Source organism: Aplidium turbinatum, chromosome 17 (assembly GCF_918807975.1).
Source record: "Aplidium turbinatum chromosome 17, kaAplTurb1.1, whole genome shotgun sequence".
NCBI lineage: Eukaryota > Metazoa > Chordata > Ascidiacea > Aplousobranchia > Polyclinidae > Aplidium > Aplidium turbinatum.
In genome coordinates, this window is record NC_137488.1 from 631,246 (window position 1) to 650,112 (window position 18,867).

The window sequence follows — 18,867 nt, forward strand, 5'->3', positions numbered from 1 at the left end:
TATCGTTATCGCCTTAGGCATTTTTCGTTTATCGATTATCGTTATCGCTTAACTGAAAAATGAGTTATCGCGCCCAACACTGACAGCAATAAGAATAAAACGCGACGATACATGAAATTGGTACCATAGGTACACGCTAATTGTGACGCTATATACAATGGTTGCGATAATAACCGACTGTTCTGGGCTCAGACAAGTGTCGGCCACCGCAGACAAAACCAGGCTCAAACCCTAACACTTAGGTGTTCTTTACGGAGGCGAGGCACGAAATATCCCTCAACACATAGTTTACTTTCACTTTCCCCGTACTCTCATCATAGTTGCAGACGGCAACTTTAGCTCTACGAACCACAGGCTTCCCTTTCCTAATTTGTGGAACTACCTCATGCACCCTCCCAAGTTGATACTTCCCACACGTTTACCAATGTCTTGGAGAGAACCCACCACTACAAGTTGACCAGGCTCCAAATTCTCGGCCATTTTTAACCATTTTTTCCGGCCCTGAAGCCCTGGCAAGTAAAAATCTATCCATTTGCTCCAAAACTGCTGAGACAGTGACAAATTGAACCGATAATCCCTTCTTAATTGGTCACGATCATGTGATTTCCCAACAGCACAGTATGGGTCTAAGTATGGGGTCAAAAGTGAGGCAAGGGTGATGACAGTATAATCCCTAGGGTCGTCACTCAAAGGTACCAAAGGGGGTTCGTTCACGATCCGAACGGCACTGCCTGTGTACGTAATCAGTTCAATGAAATGGGGCTTACGTATTGAAGAGCCCAATATGTGAAAAAAGTATTTGGTCATATCGGCCACGAAACCAAATCTACTCAGCCGAAATCTAGCCAAGAGATCTGCCAGAGGGTTTAACAAGTCAGGACCCGAAAACATTACATCATTAACACAAGGTCCTCGAAATTCAGACTTGCCATCGTAAACAATACGCTTTTTTAATTGTGACGTCACAAAGTATGGTAAATACCATTCAAATCCTTTTACATTTTCTGCTTCACCAGCACGCTCAATATAGCCATTAGATTTAAGATCCTTCATGGTGTCAGTAAGGAAATCACGAAGTTCAGGTTGTTTTAAAGCCTTCTTCCTTAAAGCAGCAGCTCTATCTGACGCCAACACAAAATTGTTAGGTAAATCAATATCTTCCTTCAACGGTACAGGTATCTCAAATCGACCATCTTTCAACTCAATATTCGGTTCAACAAGTTCTCTAGCCAAAATGTCATTGCGAGACAATTCACAGGTTTCATTTTGCAACGTCAAATCCTGAATGACTTTATTCAGGTCTGCTATTTCCATATCACGAGACTCAATTTTACGCTGAAAGTCAGAGATGACATCCGACTTTAAAGACGTCTGCACTCTGCACACGTTAGCAACGCTTTCATCTAAGGGTGACTTACCACCACAAGCCAACCAACCGAGAGGAGTGAGTAAAGCATGCGGTTCACTACGATTCTCACCAACACGCTCTTCTTTAGCCCACATCAAATAAGCGTTGTCGTTGCCAATCAGTACATCTACAGTACTACAATCATTCAAATGAAACATATTCACGTCATGAAAATGACGGAAACCACTTAAATCTTGCTTATGTGGTAAAGTTTTAACATCGTCAGCCCAAGCTGGGTTAACCACTGAAGTTATATCACAAAACAGTTCATTCGTCTCTAACGACTGAATGTTGAGTTTAACAAGATCAGCATAAGTAGGTTTCTGACCAGCCAGTTTCTATCCATTTTAAACGACGCTTTGTCATACGGTTTAACGCCAAGCTCGCACACCAAATCACTCGAAACAAAAGTCAACTGCAAACCAGGATCATGCTGACAATACACCAACTTCGATTTGCCAGTCATTGGATTCAAAACACGAGCAGCAGTAACGCGGTTAAAAGCTGCTTTAACATTTCCAATCTTAACATTACGCACAGAAACTCTGGCACCAGCATCATCTTTGCCAATCGAATCCAGAGAATCACGTGACGTCACATAAAAATCATGCAGAAGAAAATAGTGTTTCCTATCGTTGTTAGGGCCACACTTACGACAGTTGTTTGCATGAACGCAATCCCTAACCATATGCTGGCGCAAACAATTCAAGCATTTGCCAGCTTTCACAATGACATCTCTCCGATCTTTAGGTGTCAAGCGCAAAAAATCTTTACAATTAGACAAAAAATGATATTCAACTTGATCACGTGACAAACAATAAATACATGCTGGTATGTCTCTACGTCTGGCCACACCGCCGCGCGGTGCGCCAACAGCAGTCGAGTACTGCGAACTCCCTGAAATCACATTATCATGGGGTTTTACCGACGTCTGCCTAACCGGACATGAAGGCAATTTTCCTTTGCCAAACTTTTTAAAATGCTGCGACTCACCAGAATCGCCTATTAGCATAATGCTAAAATCAGTCGACTTGCGCGTTTCCTCCCGTACTACAAATTCAAACAAACTCTGAAAAGTAGGCTCATCAGTGCCACCATACTGATCACCTAAAAAGTCAAGATAACGCTGCTTAGCGTCAAACGGGAGTCGCTTAGCCAAATCCAAAACAAAACGTCCTTCCAATTTGTCACGCTGACCATAAGCTTGCGCGTAAAGCAGACACTGCGACAATTCATCTTTAAACTCTTTCAAATCACTGGAAAAGATCGAAGTCAATTTGCTACCATAGCGATACTTTCTAGTTTCCGGTTCGGCGAAAAGACCTCCACGAACCCCAAAACGCTGGGACAAGCGAGCTAACGACATTTCTATCCTGTCTTCCTCTGACAAGCCAGGAGTGTCGGAAACCAAATTAGCAATCGTTTGCGCAGCTGTTCTAACACAAGCTGCTTGTAACAAAGTTAAACGAGTTCGAGGGCGAAGCTGCCATCAAGGCCGTAACACGATTTTAAAGAAGATAAATGGCATATTATTACCATCGTAACCAATCAAGGCCGCCTTATCGAAAAACGTCCTATTATTTTGGTATTCAAAAAAGCAATCCTGTTGTTGAGAACTCGATTTAGCGGGTGAAGACAAGCTATATCCCTTAAGGGGCTGAGGGGGCTCAGTCACATGCACAGCCCGATCACGATCCTCACAAACGTTAAAATCAGGAGACGCCATACGCCTCTCACAACCACCCAAATTACGTGTAGCTGGGAGATCAAAAACTAACGGCGCAGAAAACTGTGAAGGGGGCAAAACATTACTGCTAATGGCGGCCCCGTGACTTGTACGCTCTGGGGGATAAGATCGGTTATAATTCGCAGGCCTTGGCTCTACAGCCTTCGGAACACCCTTAGCTGCGGCCCCGAGACCTCCTGAAACAGCTGGAAAACGTGTGGATTGTACTGGTCCACTTACAGATTGAACAGGCGTCTGGAAAAGGTTATGTAAATTAAACTGTGATTGAAGTTCACTTCTGGAATGGCTAGAAGAGCCCTTCTTAGAACTGCGCCGGGAGCCCAACTCTGAACGATATTCAGCTAAAACTACTTCTTTACGTTGTTCAGCCCTCAACTGAGCGTCTTTGAGTGCAAACTCAGCAGCTCTCGCGGCGGCCTCAGCAACTCTCACTTCGGCCTCAGCTTTCGCGGCGGCCTCAGCAGCTTTTGCTTTGGCCTCAGCTCGTATGGCCTCAGCTCTCGCTGTGGCCTCAGCAGCTCTTGCTTCGGCCTCAGCTTGTATCTGGAGCTCCTCTTGTCTTAGCTGTAGGTTAAATTGTGCAACTATCCGAGACGAACTCTTAGACATCCTATTGCTTACATTTGAGGCGCTATCCTCAGGATGTATGTCAGCATCCAACATATCTGAGAACTCACTTACTTTTTGTTCGAAGTTATTTTTCAACGAGTTAAATTCGGGATCTACCCTATCACGAAGTTTTGCCAAAATTGCAGAGTTGAAAATTTTACTCAAAAGAGCATGGAAATGCCATAATTCCTCTTCTAAAGTAGATAACTTAGATCTAAAAATTAACAATTCTTGCTTATCACCCAAAGAACCTAGGGCTACAGAAAGTTCCCCAATTTGAGTCAAAATATCCCTTCTAAGATGCCGGGCCTCTCGAACTGACTTAGCCTCATCGTTACTGGGTCCCTCCCCAGAATGGCCTGCCCGACCGCAAAGAACATCATTAGGCTTAAACTCAGTCGAGTCGACGGCGGTCGAGTCCCTGTCGCCACCGACTGTAGACATATTAAATATTGGGGCTAAAGTTAACAATTAAAAAATTAAGTTACACAAACACACAAAATTAAGTTATAAAAAACTTAACTCCAAAGACCGTAAAAATACAAAAAGAATTTAAATGCACAATACCGTAGTTGTACGGGTATATGAAGTCCTAAAGTTCCACAAAACTTGCTTGGATTCATTCACTTGAATCTTCAAGCACAGATCGATTGTCTTTAATCTTTTATCTTGCCAATTAATGTCAATGTAGTTTTTTCCTCAGAACCAACAAAGAAACGCCTTTAATTTTTAGCTTGAAGTTCTTCAGCACCAACTGAGAAGAAATGTCTTTAATTTTCTTTTGCTTCTGTAGACTACCAACCAACAAGATCTTCTTTTATTATTTTGTGCTTTCAAGTTCCAACTGACAACAACGTCTTTTATTATTTTTTTGCTTTAAGTGCTTCTTGGCCTACCAGATAACAAGCCACGTCTTTTATTATTTATGGTCACAGCGGTAAACCATAATCTCTTCGTGGGAAAATTGTAACATAAGATTCCCGAATCCGTTCGTCTGTATGTAATGACCGAAAGAAACACTCCTTTGAAACCGTCTATTCAAAATTGTATTTCTGTAAAATTAGCCACCTGGCTGTCGAAAATAGAATGCAACGCGTACACCACTAAAACTTGTCACTACAGAACAGATTACTTGGATAAAAGACGGAATTTTCGTCCAGCTGGCAAGCACTAAGCAAACAGTTAAATATGCCTCCAACTTTCAAGCAACCATTTTACGAATGACGAAAATAATTTTCAATGTCTCAAACTCACGTAAACAGTAACTGTGACGTCATAGTGAAACATTGTAAAGCAATTCTCAACAGGTGTGAAAGGTGGTGATGCAATGTTTCATCAGGTCTTACAAACGATGGTGCAATATTTGGACATTTTCTAGCAATTTCCATGACGTAAGATGCCAGCTAGGTTAAGTAGACCATAACGGTTGTTTTACTGTAGGCCTATATGACGTTTGATTTGAAAATTGTCCGTAACAATATGCAAGACACAAAAAATGCCAAACTGCCAAACGTAATTTTCTCCTGCCAACGCTTTCAAAAAACGCCAAATTTGTGGAATTTGGCAGGAAAAACGCCAATATGACAACCCTGTTTCAAGCTGCAACTAAAAGACTACCAGAAATTTTGGAGTCTTCTGAAATTCAAACTTCTCTGAGAAAAAAGGGAATTAATTGGGAGTTCATCTCTCCGCATTGTGATATCACAATAACCATATAGTGACGCAATAATGTCAAAACATGCGCGTAAATATTGAAAAAGCATAAGCGTAAATACTAGTATTGAAAAAAATGCTGAATGAAACCTAAACCAACCCGGCAGTAAAGTAAAATGCGTATCAAATACATAAACGAGAATTGATGAAAGAGCGGTGAGCAAAGTCTGCAAGTGTATAGCGTCGTGGCAAAATACAGCTAAGAAAATAAATTATCTGAAAAACACGGCAGTCAAAGGCAGTCGTCGTCGTTGTCGTCGTGTGAGCGTCTGGGGCCGAGGGTCTATCCTTTTACCACCCCAGATTCACGATGTTCCCGGACTACACTGGAAGGCTACTAGAGAGCAGCCAGTCTTTGGTTTCATCATCCATGACACGCAGACCTTCCACTCCGTTAGGTGGCTTGAAGATAGAGCAGTCATTGATGATGTGGTCTGCGGTCTGTTCCTCGGCACCACATTCACAGGAGGAAGAAGAGGCCATTCCCCATTGGTGCATGGTTGAGTGGAAAAGCCCGATGCCCGTACGGAGACGGTTGAGGCGCACCCATGCCTGTCTTGGTAGTGTTAGACCGATGGGGCGTGTGTCGGCGTCGGGGATGAACGAATAGAGTCTGGTGGCGCTTGACTTCCATTCAGAACTCCATTTATGATCCGCCCAAGCAGCCGCAGAGATGTCTTGTACATCAGCTTCGTTGATAAGAAGTTGAGCGGCTGGGACGAATGGGTGTCTTGATTTCAGTCGACGGGGGTGCTCGTTTGGGGGAGCAGAGATCTTGTGGTGGAGAAGGTGGTTAGGCTCCAGTGCCTGTCGACCGAGGGACAGAGTGGCTTCTTCGCGACGAAGCTCAGCGGGTTGGATGCCAGCGAGAATATGGAGATTGTCCAATGGTGTGGGACGCAGGCATCCGGTCACGTGGCAGTGTCGATGTTATGGCAGTGAGCAATGCGGCACCAAACAGGTGCACAGTACTCTGCTGAAGAGTAGACAAGGGCTAAGGCTGCTATACGCAAAGTGTCAGCCCTCGCGCCCCAGCTAGAGCCTGCCAGGCGCTTGAGTAGCGCAGCGCGGGATGTGAGTTTCTTGTGCAGTGACACCAAATGGTGGCGGTATGTGAGCGATCTGTCCAGTGTCACCCCAAGATATCTTGGTTCGGGGCAGAAGGACAGAGATTTTCCGTTGTTCTGGATGTGTAGCTCACGATCAGCTTCCCGATTATGGAGGTGGAAAGCTGCTGCCACAGTTTTGGTTTCGCTGAGTTTCAGTCGCCAGTTCTGGAGATAGGCTGAGAGAGTTTTCATGTCCTGGCTCAAGGTGTCTTCTAAATTTTCCCACGACTCTGCGGAGTGGAGAAGTGCCAGGTCGTCCGCATAAGCATATTTTGCGGAGACCGTAGTTGGCAGGTCGTGGGTGTAGATGTTGAAAAGAAGTGGAGCCAGTACCGATCCCTATGAGACGCCGTTTTTCAGGCGTCTCAGTCTGCTTTGCCGTGAGCTACCGGTGGTGAGGGTAAAGCTTCGATTCCTGACAAGTTCCATAATCATATGAACCATATGTCGGTCAGGAAGCAGGCGAAACAGCTTGCAAGTAAGGCCGCGATACCATACGGTGTCATAGACAGCTTGCTTGGCAAGATCTAGAAAAACAGCGCCGGCCTTCTTTTTTGCCTCAAAGCAATCCTCGATGTCTTGGGTTAAGAGTGTGACCTGATCTACGGTGGATTTTCCGCGCCGAAACCCAGCTTGCTCTTTTGGAAGGAGCGGGTCGATGATTGGGTTGACGCGTGCGTAGATCAGTCTTTCGAGGATCTTGAAAGGAACACAGAGGAGGGATATTGGACGATAACTCCTTGGGTCCTCTGGTGGCTTGTGAGGCTTAGGGATCGCAACTACTAAAGCTCTACTCCAGATTTTTGGGATTGTGAGGTGGTGCAAGGCAGGAAGAGAGGAATCTACGTAACCAGGACTTTAGGGCATGGCCAGCATGGAGCACAAGTTCAGGGCAGATGTTATCGGGCCCTGGAGACTTGTGTGGTTTCATTAGGCGGAGGGCGGTGGCGAATTCCTCTGGGGTGAAGTCTCCAGAGATTGCTTCCTCTTGTGGTGTTTCTACTCGCCACAGGACAGATACTTCCTTGGCAACAAGGCGGGATGCCTTGCGGTCCTTTGTCTTGTAGACCCCGTTCTGCACTAGCTGGGAAGCGATGGCATTAGCAGAAACGGGGCACTGACTAGGGGAGTTTGCTGAGCGCCCAGTGAGGTTGTTGACAATGCTCCATGCTTTGCGGCTTGAGTGTTAGAGGTCGATGGTCTGGACAGCTTCGTTCCGTCGCTCAAGCTTATCTGTGTCCAGCCAGCCAGCCAAGATTTCGTCAAAACTACAGCAAAAGATCGTTGCTTCATAAATGGAAAGTCACACCGCCCTATATTCACCTTCAAATCCATATTATACGGAGAAGCCATCCGAATGCGTCTTCTGAATGAGTGCCATGAACATTATATTTCCAGCTTGTCAAGACTCAAAGAAAAATCTACTAGGTCAGATTTCCCTATCGCGATGACAAATGACATGATTGGAATTGCTTCAACTTGGACTGACAGACATAGGCCACAAAAACAACCTCAAAAGAAAAACAGCAAGACTGTGTGGTAGGGTGCATCATCTGCCCTTTTTCGTTTAAATTTTGTTCTGCAGTTGTCAGAAGTGTTCCTTTTGTCAAAGTAAACACACCTGTGAAGTTTTATGCGAAATGATTTGGATCTAGGGGTACCACATCGCGAATGAATTTTTGATATATAGACGTCAAGCGAAAAATGCGAAAAGCCTAGTTTCAGATGGCATGTCTGTGGTACACATATGTACCGTTAGTCCAAAAGCGTTAAATCATTCATTTTAGGGTTTTTCTCCTTAAACTGCAGACCTTTTGATCATTTTATTGCAAAAAAATTCGCTGAAATTTATCTAAACTTTAACATTCACTGTTTTGGTCACAAAACACCAATAAATGCACATTGTTTTGCTGAATTTGCAAAATTCTGTATTTTCCGAATTGAAATAACACAGTTAGAAAAGGCACAGTTTCCTGCTCAACAAAATATGTAGTATCCATTAAACATTGTTGTTCATTTTCTTCTTCCGTAAATTCGGACACTGCCGATAGCTCCTTCAACAGTCTGCAGAACAGTTGGGAATCTCTGTTCAGACCTTGTCGATGAAACATAGTCGCATCCAAGCTTTACGCCCCGTTCAGCTGCATCATTCACTACTCTCAGCTGCCTTACAACTGTGTAGCAAGCTGCATATGAAGGACAGCTGTCTCACTGAAGAACATTTTCTTCCATGAAACTTGTACAATGGCCAAGCTTTAATGCTGCAAAAAGGAACCAGGAATCTTCATTGATTAGATCAGCCAACTTGGTGGCTGACAACATTGGAATCAACCTTGGTTTTCCAAAACCTTCTACAAATCTTTTTAATGGCTGTCTGAAACTTTTCATTTTCTTTAGTATTGCTCTTGCCATTGCTGCTTTCTCAGCTGGCAGTGTCTTGGTGCTGAAAAGGGCAAAGGGAACAAATTCTCCAGACAAGTACCATGTGTGTAGCATGAAATATTTGAGCGCTACCTCTGCTACCAGCTTGTCTTCTTCTTTGTATTGGTGTAAGACTTCAATAAAGCGCAAGTTGTTTGTTGATGCGTTGACTTGGCACGGTGCTAAAAACCAGTACCAGCCATAGCACGACAAGATAAATTTGACAAGACGTTGAAACTTTGCAATTTGAATGTAATACACCATTTGCACGTCATGAACCAGTATGTCTGATAGAATGCAAAGGGATAAGTGTTCAACCATGTCGGAGTCGGTGTTTTTGTTATAGCAAAATACTGGATGCACAGTTGCTTGGGCATGTGTCCAGTGAAAGCCCTGGATTTCATTTTGCACATGAAAGGAATAATGTCGGCAGCCGTGGCCGAGTGGTTAGCGCGTTGGGCTCGCAGTCGAGAGCCTGCATGTTCGACTCCAGCCACTCGCACTTGCTGTTGTTTCTCTGAGCAAGAAACTTTACGACAATTGCCTCTACCTAGTGATCGATTTCGAGTAATGGGTAGTACCAAATTTAAGTCATAAGTAAAGTAGACAACCGGAAACAGACATTGCTGTCGGCTGCAGCGTGGGTCAGGTGTATGTCGGAAGGCGTACACCGATGCATAGCGCTCAAGTCCGCTTTCCCGCAATGCAGGATAAAGATAAACAAACAAACAAACAAACAAACAATTCTCTGAAAAGTTCATTGCAATCAAAACTTCACCTTCTTGCAAATTTTCTTTTCTGGACTTGTAATAATTTGATTGAGCTTTGGACACACAACTATGTGAAAGAAGTTAGATCAGCTTCTCAATCAAGGTTTCTATGAAATCTGAAACACTCGTGATCAACTGATCATCGTAACAATTTCTGCTCTATCAACTGTTGTCCACTGTTTAATAGTGATGTCTTCATCATGATCCTCAAACAGCGAGTTGAGGTGGCTTCTCAAAACTTCTGAAGATGAACATTGGTCAATGGTCACACTTGCAAAACATGCATTCTCTTGAGGTAATATCACAGACTATTAAAGAATGCAAGTCTGTTAGATTGTGCCAAACTTCCCGCCTCTATCAGTAACTTGGGATTCTCATGAATTAGACAAACACAAACTGAATGGGTTCCGGAAGCTCCTGCCAAAACGCACCATTTTGGCCTTAATGTGAAAAATTTTGATAAACCAATCTTCATATCTGGTTGTCTCTTTTTAAACTCCTGATACAACTCACTTAGTGTCACCAAAACCAATCTGTTTTGTTGATAGCATTTTTTGCGCACGGACACTTTATCCTTTTGTCTTGGAAGTAACCTACTAAATTCATCATCTTCATAGAACTTCAACACATAATCAATAATCTCTTGAGGGAAAGCCCTTTGTCGACGTGGTTGAGGTTTTGGAAGATTGGTTTTGGTGACACTAAATGAGTTGTATCAGGAGTTTAAAAAGAGACAACCAGATATGAAGATTGGTTTGTCAAAATTTTGCACATTAAGGCCAAAATGGTACGTTTTGGCAGGAGCTTCCGGAACCCATTCAGTTTGTGTTTGACTAATTCATGAGAATCCCAATTTAACGTTGTAACTCCTGTATAAGACGTTGTAACCGGCCACGGAATTGGTTTTAACGTCTCCCCTCAGTCAGTTGTTTAAACTGTGCTACCCATCCTTCTTTCACTTTTAAAAATACATGGTACACTTACTACAGCAAACTACCTCGTTTCTACTCAATTATCCCACTTCATATATGGAAGCTAGAAATCCAAGGAAATTATCTTTCATTTAAGCCAAGTTGCAGAAAAATCGAAGTAGAGTGTTTTTTGCTATAAGCGATCAAAGTTTCGTCATGCATGACTGATCACAAATAGTCATGTGGGAAACTAGCCACTTGGTGGCCTGTAGTGATATAACAACAAACAAAAATATATCTTTTCAGAACCTCCTTACTTTGGATAACTCATATGCATTGGAATTTTCAAGTTACCATTTGAAACACCTTCATAATAGCCTAATAGGTCAAACAAAATTTGCAGTTAATTTTTACGCATGAGCGATCACGAAAAGGGCCAATTTTCAATCATCGATATCCCAAAAAGTACTGGACCGATTTTGGTATAATTGGTATCACGTTTCTCAGAATTGCACAGAGATTCTACATATGAAATTTCATAAAAATCTACGACATATGGTTCCACAACTGTACCAGTAGCCATGAAATGACCCCAAAATAACAAAAAATGACATAATTTAATCCAATTGTGGTACCCCTAGATGTTAATGAATTCTTCTGAAAAGTTGCACATCTTCAACAATCATAAAAAGGAACATTTTAATCCACTGCAGAAAATCAAAGAAAAAAATGAGGGGCAGATGATGCTCCCTACTGTGTGGGCTACTGCTTTCCCAGCTTTATTGAAAATGAGTGAAAAAGGAAAAGAACTTAAACCTGATGTCATGGTCACATACACAAGGCCAAAAACAATTGGAAATTATCTTACAAACTACAAAGATCTATCAAAAACAATCCAATCTTCTGTTCTACAAAGAGGTTATTCTGCCCCTTGTGGTCGCTGTGCGTTGTGTGGTAACCATGGTCATCATCGCTTGTCAATGGTTTCACGTACAACGACTTTGAGCACTCCACAATGACTTTTTAGGTTAAAACAGGAACTCAATTTCAGCAATTATGAGATTTATGTAGCAACATGTTTACTTTGCCATGGACAATATGTTGGACAAACTGTTAATAAACTTTCGGTTCGCTGGTCAGGCCATCGTGCAACTTGAAACACTTTCGATTTTTCTTCTAATAATGACAGGGCCGCGTTATTAAAACATTTTGCTGTATTTGATGATCTAAGATCTGAATCACAACTTTCCCAATGCTACAATGTCACATTTGTTGAACAACCCAATATTGATAATCTAGATGCTTATGAAGATAAATGGATACATAAGATGCATGCCAAAATAAATATCCAAAAATTAATTCTGCCACAAGTTTAATTTTTTGCCGCTCCACTACATTTTTGGTATTTTTTCAATATTTTACTGCCTTATTATTCACTGCCGTCTTTGCCTACTCTTTTTTCCACAACGCTACATTTTGTGTTTTCCATGACGCTACATTTAATTAGTTATCGCTCTACTTAGTTTGTTTATCACTGCCTTTGACGGCCGTGTTTCGCATATAATTCATTTTCTTTGCTTTAATTTGCCACGACGCTACATTTGCAGGCTTTGCTCACCGCTCTTTCATCAATTCTAGTTTATAATTTATATTTGATACGTACTTTACTTTACTGCCGGCTTGGTTTAGTTTTCATTTAGCATTTTTTTCAATATTTATGCTTATGCTTTTGAATATTTACGCTCATGTTTTGACATTATTGCGTCACTGTATTGTTATTTAAAACATTACTTGTAGGCTTTAACTGCCCTTTATCAGAACTGACGATGCACTGAATAAGTGCGAAATATATTTTCTGTTACATCTACTGACTACTGATCCCTGTTACCTGAGCAATTGAGGTTTTAGCTTTCTAGATATGAAACAGGGATCGTTTCAGAACAAGACTACACTGTTAAGTGAAAGGTATATAAATTTCCACCCCTAGGGGTGGTCTCTGTTTTCCACCCTATGCGTTTGTAGGGTGGATCGTTCCACCAAAAATGGTGGATATTTCCACCTTTGACCAATGGTGGAGATTTCCACCCCCAACAAAATCCACCCTAAACTGTGGAAACTTCCACCCACCCTATATACTTGTAGGGTGGATATTTCCATCACAAAAGCTGTAAAATTCCACCCTTCATCTGAGGTGGAAATTTCCACCTCAGCAGCATCCACTCTCAGGCTGTCTAAATTTCCACCCTTTAATAATCATTCTCTATCTCCGCTTGCAGCAGATTGCGCATCAACATGGGTTACTTGACAGGGTTCCATGTGATTTTATGAGCCGTACTGCTTCCATGCTGGCTCAAGGCAGATTGGAAGAGGATGATATGTCACTAGATTATTACCCGATTTATCCTCACTGCCTTATGCAAGAAAGAACACAATCGGTACCATTTTTGAAGTCTTTGGTATGACCCGACCTGGAATCGAACCCAGGGCTACCAGCACCAGAGCCGAAGGCGATAACCACTGAGCCACCGGTGCTCCACCCTTTAGGATGGTCCTATTTTTACCTTATTCCTTTTGCTTGAAGTGGAAATGTCCACTCTATAATTCAGACCGTTTGTTTATCGCAAAAATTCCGTGTTGCTGTATTTTTTCGTTGTATTTCTACCTCCCAATCCGCCAGGTTGCGTGAAAAGTGTTCCTTGCACAAGTGTTTTTCAACCTTCTTTGAGCCACGGAACACTTTATGTGTCAGCAGAACATGGTTTTCCATAGGGATGGTGAGCAATAGGCTTTGGCAATCAATATTTGTTTTGGTCTTGATTCTGTAAGTTCAAAGTTAGTCATTCGATATTTACATAAATTCACAATCCTTATATTGTTTTGCATCACTGTGTTTGTTGTTTCCGATGGTGAGCCAAACGTGCAGTCAGCATCGTCAAAAACCTGAACCACCGACAAAATATGATCGTACCCTACACATGAAAAATAAGTTAGAATATTTTCCGATAGATTCGTGGTTCAAATTCAATTGCTAGGAACGCTGAACGCTAATAGAAATAGGAACTCTATCAAGCTTAATTTGCAAAAAAAATTATTCCAAATTATTCATATTCGCAAGAAATCATATAACGTTGCATTAAAATTTAATTTAAATAAAAAAAAAGAATGATTACCGCAAAGCTACTGATGCTATACGTTAATTGTCTTTATTTTGTGATGTGAACAAATTTCAGATGGGTGGAACAATCCACCCTTTCCTTCATTCCACCCTTGCCGCGAGAAATAACCACCCTCAATAATTTCCAACTCAGCCTATCCACCCTCGTTGTTAACAGCGTGTGTATTTCCACAGTTTAGGGTGGATTGAATACTAAACGGTGGAAATATCCACCATTCTTTTCGCTTTCCACCCTTGCCGCGAGAGATTTCCACCCATGGAAATTTCCACCCCAAGGTTTCCACCCTTTTGATTAACAGTGTAGGTCAGAAAGCGAGGCAGACTCCGACTTAGCTAAGCAGCAGCCTAGAGCAATTAGCTACATCATTAGATTACATCACTCTTTTTATAAGCGACATGTTTATTCTTGCGTGTAGTAGTAGTCCAGTTTTAATCCGGTAATGTCCCTGTTACCGAGGGTGGCTGGATCGCCTTCACACCCTGCCTCCACATGGATCTGTCTAATGCGTCCTCTCTTTTCAAGCCCACCTTGCTGCTTTCTTCCTCAACTTGCCCTTTCCATGTTTTCTTGGGTCTTCCTTGTTTTCTCCGAACCTCCACTTGCAAATCCAGCGCTCTTCTCAAAACACCATCTTTATCCCTTTTCAAAACATGCCCATACCACCTCACTTCATTCGCTTTCGCCAACTTATTAACATTCTCTTTCAATCCAAGCAAGTTTATAAGTTATTCGGTATTCTCTTTGTCCATCAGCTTCGCATCACACGTTGTTCTCACCATCGCTTTCTCAGTTCTTCTTAAAATCGCCAATTCGTTTTTCCGTAAGCACCATGCCTCACTTCCGTACAGCATTGCAGATCTCACGCAACTAGTAGGCTATAAATTCTCCCTCTCATTTTCAACGGAAATCTTCTACCACATAACAACTCTCGACCCTCTCTGAATTTCACCCAACTAAACCTTACTCCTGTAGTCACTGCCGCTTCACAACCACCACTGGCATTCAATCTATCTCCTAGATAACAAAAGGCATTCACAAATTCAACTTCGTTATTCAGCTTTTCAACAGTACCAACAATTCCTTCTTCAATCTTCTTGCATCTTTTACATTCAAAACAATCTTCGAATCTGCATGTCACCCTCTTCATCTTCGCACATCTTTCATGCACCCACTTCTTGCATTTCGTACACGTAACATTATTTTCCTTTCTATTTTTCCACACACACCACATAGGTCAATTTTGCTCATTGTGATTTCCCCTTCCGTTCCACTTATTAGCCTATGACCTTTGTCTTTTTGATGTTTACATGCATTGCATACCTTTACATTGAAGCGACTCAATTCCACTTCTCAATATTGCAAAAAAGCGTTTCGGAACCTACGTCATTTACAAATTATCCAAGGTGAGTAAATTTAATGCCTAGTTGCCTGAAAAGGATGTTTATTACAATGACGAAAAAATGTAATATTTTTATTTGTAACACAAATAACTTGCAATGACTTTCAAGACATTATTTCGGAATGTATTTGTAGTGGGGGAATTCCTATTTTCTTTGTCGGACTGTTATAATAAATGTAACTCTGAGTTTGTCAAGCATGGGAGATGCTTTCAGGGCTTTTTTCAATCTGATTAGTTTATTGCTTTATGGAAAAAAGTTGCTTGTGATGCCAGGATTACTGACGTAGATCCAGCAACCAATCATTTCAACAAGTCATGCTGGTTCGGGCCAGCCGTTGGGAAATCATCCCAATGGCATTATTATATTTAGATGTCGTACGAAAAAACAACAATGCAGTTACAAATTCAAATATCGATGCCGCTATTTCAAACTGGCTGGTGGGCGTTCGAAAACAAATGAATTACTTAGCATCTACGTTAACGAACGACTTACTGATGTAACTGTAACGTTTCTATTTCAACTTCAGACAAAGGATTTTCTTCTGATTGTGACTTTAAATAGCACAGCATTGTATCTGTTGATTCAGCATGAATATAGCTCAGCTATACGCAAACATTTCATTGCATCAGTTTTACACGTTAATAGATATTATAATTGCTCAGCAGTTGAGAAATATCGCATTTGTTAAATGAGCTATTGTGAGAACTTTGATCGTAGTGTAATGTAAGAAAGGTTATGTTAGATCTTTCTGAAATATTTGTTAATTATAATCGTTTCAAAAACAAAAACACATGCTCGCTAAACTCGATTTACGCAAAACTATTAATAAGTTACTTTAATGAAGAAAAATAGAAAATCTCGCATTAAATAAAGTCATGAGAAGCAATAAACAAATTCAAATATCAGGCCCAATGACCTCTCTCCCCCTTTGCGTACACAGATAGAGTACACCAATAACACTGATGAAATGGTCACCGCATACCGAGATACTACAGTATATGACAACTTCGATTGTTTGACAAACCAATATGTTTGATTGCGTCAATTAACTTTTTATTGTTCCTGAAGCGTTAGGAAGAAAAAACTAGATTACTTTTACTTATGTTGTTTGAGTTTCGCCACAAAGTACTGCATACGATAGCGATTTTAGTCAATGCTTAGCTTCTTCGGACCATTCAAAACATCTGGTGTATGACCGATTCGGTAACTGTAGCAATACTAATTATTAAAATAAATGTACAAATCAGACTTAGATGGATATTTGTAAACAATTAGTCCTTTTTGGTGAAACCAATCTTCCTCCATACTGGCACTCACAAACCATGAGGTTGCACACACAACAATGTATGCTTAACATTTTTTCTGTTTTTGTATTTTTGTAAGTTGGTTTATTATCAAGAAGTTATGTTTGTAGTGGAGAGACTGACCCTTGGTATATATGCCACGTCTTCCCTTTCATGATCTGGATACCCATTTGAGTTGTGCAAACTTGTACTAAGGTCAATAAACACTGGATATTGAAGATCGACTAAATGCACAATTTGCATTAGTGTCATGAATCTCGTGATCTTACTGGTGATAAGCTTCAAACAAAAGCCGCTACTTTCGCCATTGGTTGATTGTACAAACTGCCATTTTGCACCAAACGGATGGGATAATTCACAGTCAACATTTCATCAACAATAAGAGTTTTCATTTTGTCAATCTTGGTGACAAGACCTGATTCAGCAGCCCAGAGCATCTACTCTAAACTCTACAGTCTACAAGTATGCGAAACAACCAGGACTAAGCTTCCCAAATGGTTTTCTCTATTGAGAGATAGAGACTTTCCATGCTACTAAACCAAATCAGTGTAAACAAACCGAGGGCTACCATCGCTAATAATATTGGGTATGCAGAATACCGTAAGTGAATGTTCTATTACTAAATTAGACGTAACAAACTATTCCTGTAAATCAATTTTGCACCATTTTAATACAATTCATGAAAGCAACAAAATGATGTCATACCCGAGGGCCCAGATTTTCTCTTGACGCCACAAAACCCATTCGTGATGTCACAAGCACAGCTACATTTAAATTCCCGATTGTAGAAACGCAAACAAAAAATGGAATTAACCAAGACATTGATCCCAGCACCTTGGCTCCAAATGACTGGGCAACCGCTTTTGATAAGATCATCTCAGTAGGAGTAAGAACTAAAAATTACAAAATAACATCGTCAGGTACACAAGAACTCGATTTGGCAAGTTGTTGGAAATTACTTTGCTTTCATTAACTTTCTTCACAGATTGTTGTGTAAAAAGCAATTTTTAAATACTGCGTCTCTAAAAACTTATTATACTATACACTTCGATTATTTATTTACTTTACAAAATTGTCAACCGTTGTATTAGCAAAACAGCCCATGCCGATGAATCGGTTTTCCTATCTCGATCGGGTTCTACGTGCACCGTATACATTGTTGCATCACTGGCGATTAAGTTGTTTAAAGTTAGTCCCGTTTTAAGCAAAACAATCAAAGTGATTTATCTGCAATACAAATATTGTTTTAAAAATTTCAACAGCAGAAATTTACCAGAAAAGTAGCCGACATTCACCAGAATGTAGATGGCTATGACAGAAAGAAGGGAAATGATGGAAGCTCTTGGAAGATTCTTTGCAGGATCTTTAATTTCTTCCGCAACGAATGCAAGAACGCTGAAGCCAGTATAAGCAAACATTCCTTGATAAAAAGCTTGGGAAACTTCGGCAACACTGAGCTGTGATAAAGTTTGTCTGTCGAAGCTATTTGCAAAGTTTTTCATCCCCACAGGGTTTCCAATTGCTAATTGGGCAATGCCAAATGCAGCAATAAGCATCATGGCCAAAAATTTGGTGACAGTAAAAAACAATTCAAATTTCACCGACTTGTTCACGCTCATGTAATTGATGAAGTATAAAAGGAACAGAAGAGACAAAGCCGTAAGCTTGATGACGCTTTCTGGAGGATTGCAACCTTTAAAAAATGTAGCAGTCATATATCTTCCGAAAATTTGGTAGGTTGCGGCCAGCCCTCCTCCACGTAGAACAATGGAACTCCAAACGTAGGTAAACGTAACAATTGGTCCATAGGCTAGTTTGAAATTTCTGAAATCCTCTCCTGATGCTTTGAAGGATGAACCCAGCTCACAATAGCACAAGCATGATGACATCGATATCACTCCACAACAAACCCAGATGCAGAGACTTAGTCCAATGCTTCCATTCACTGAACGAAAGACTCCTGTCGGGGACACGAATATACCGGAACCTACAATGGCTCCTGTTGTTATGGCAATGCCGGACCACAAACCAATTTTCTTTTTTAGAACAAACTTTTCTGTTTCATTTTTTACTAAGTTATCTTTTTGAAAATTACTCATATTTAATTTTGTAAAAAGTTGTGTAAACTATTTAATGAAACAAATAAAAAATATGTTTGCAAATATTCCAGAAAGTCTAAGAAGCTGCACAATGTTGTGTTATGACAGTAAGCCGATGCGTTCATTCGCTAATTCAATTAGAAACTTCGTCCAAATGCCAGAAAGGAAATCAATATGAAAATGGTTTATTATTATTTATA

General features: G+C 41.0%; 1 protein-coding gene across 1 annotated transcript in view; it reads right to left on the minus strand.

Moving 5' to 3' along the window:
* LOC145786818 (b(0,+)-type amino acid transporter 1-like) overlaps positions 1–18,667 on the minus strand; it is a 40,018-nt gene extending 21,351 nt beyond the window's left edge. The window contains exons 1-2 of the mRNA XM_082598558.1: positions 17,842–18,667; positions 17,274–17,461 (exon numbers count right to left, since the gene is read on the minus strand). Of these exons, the coding sequence (XP_082454684.1) occupies positions 17,274–17,461; positions 17,842–18,667 (1,014 nt within the window). The remainder of the gene's footprint in view (positions 1–17,273; positions 17,462–17,841) is intronic.
* Positions 18,668–18,867: the final 200 nt, after the last annotated feature.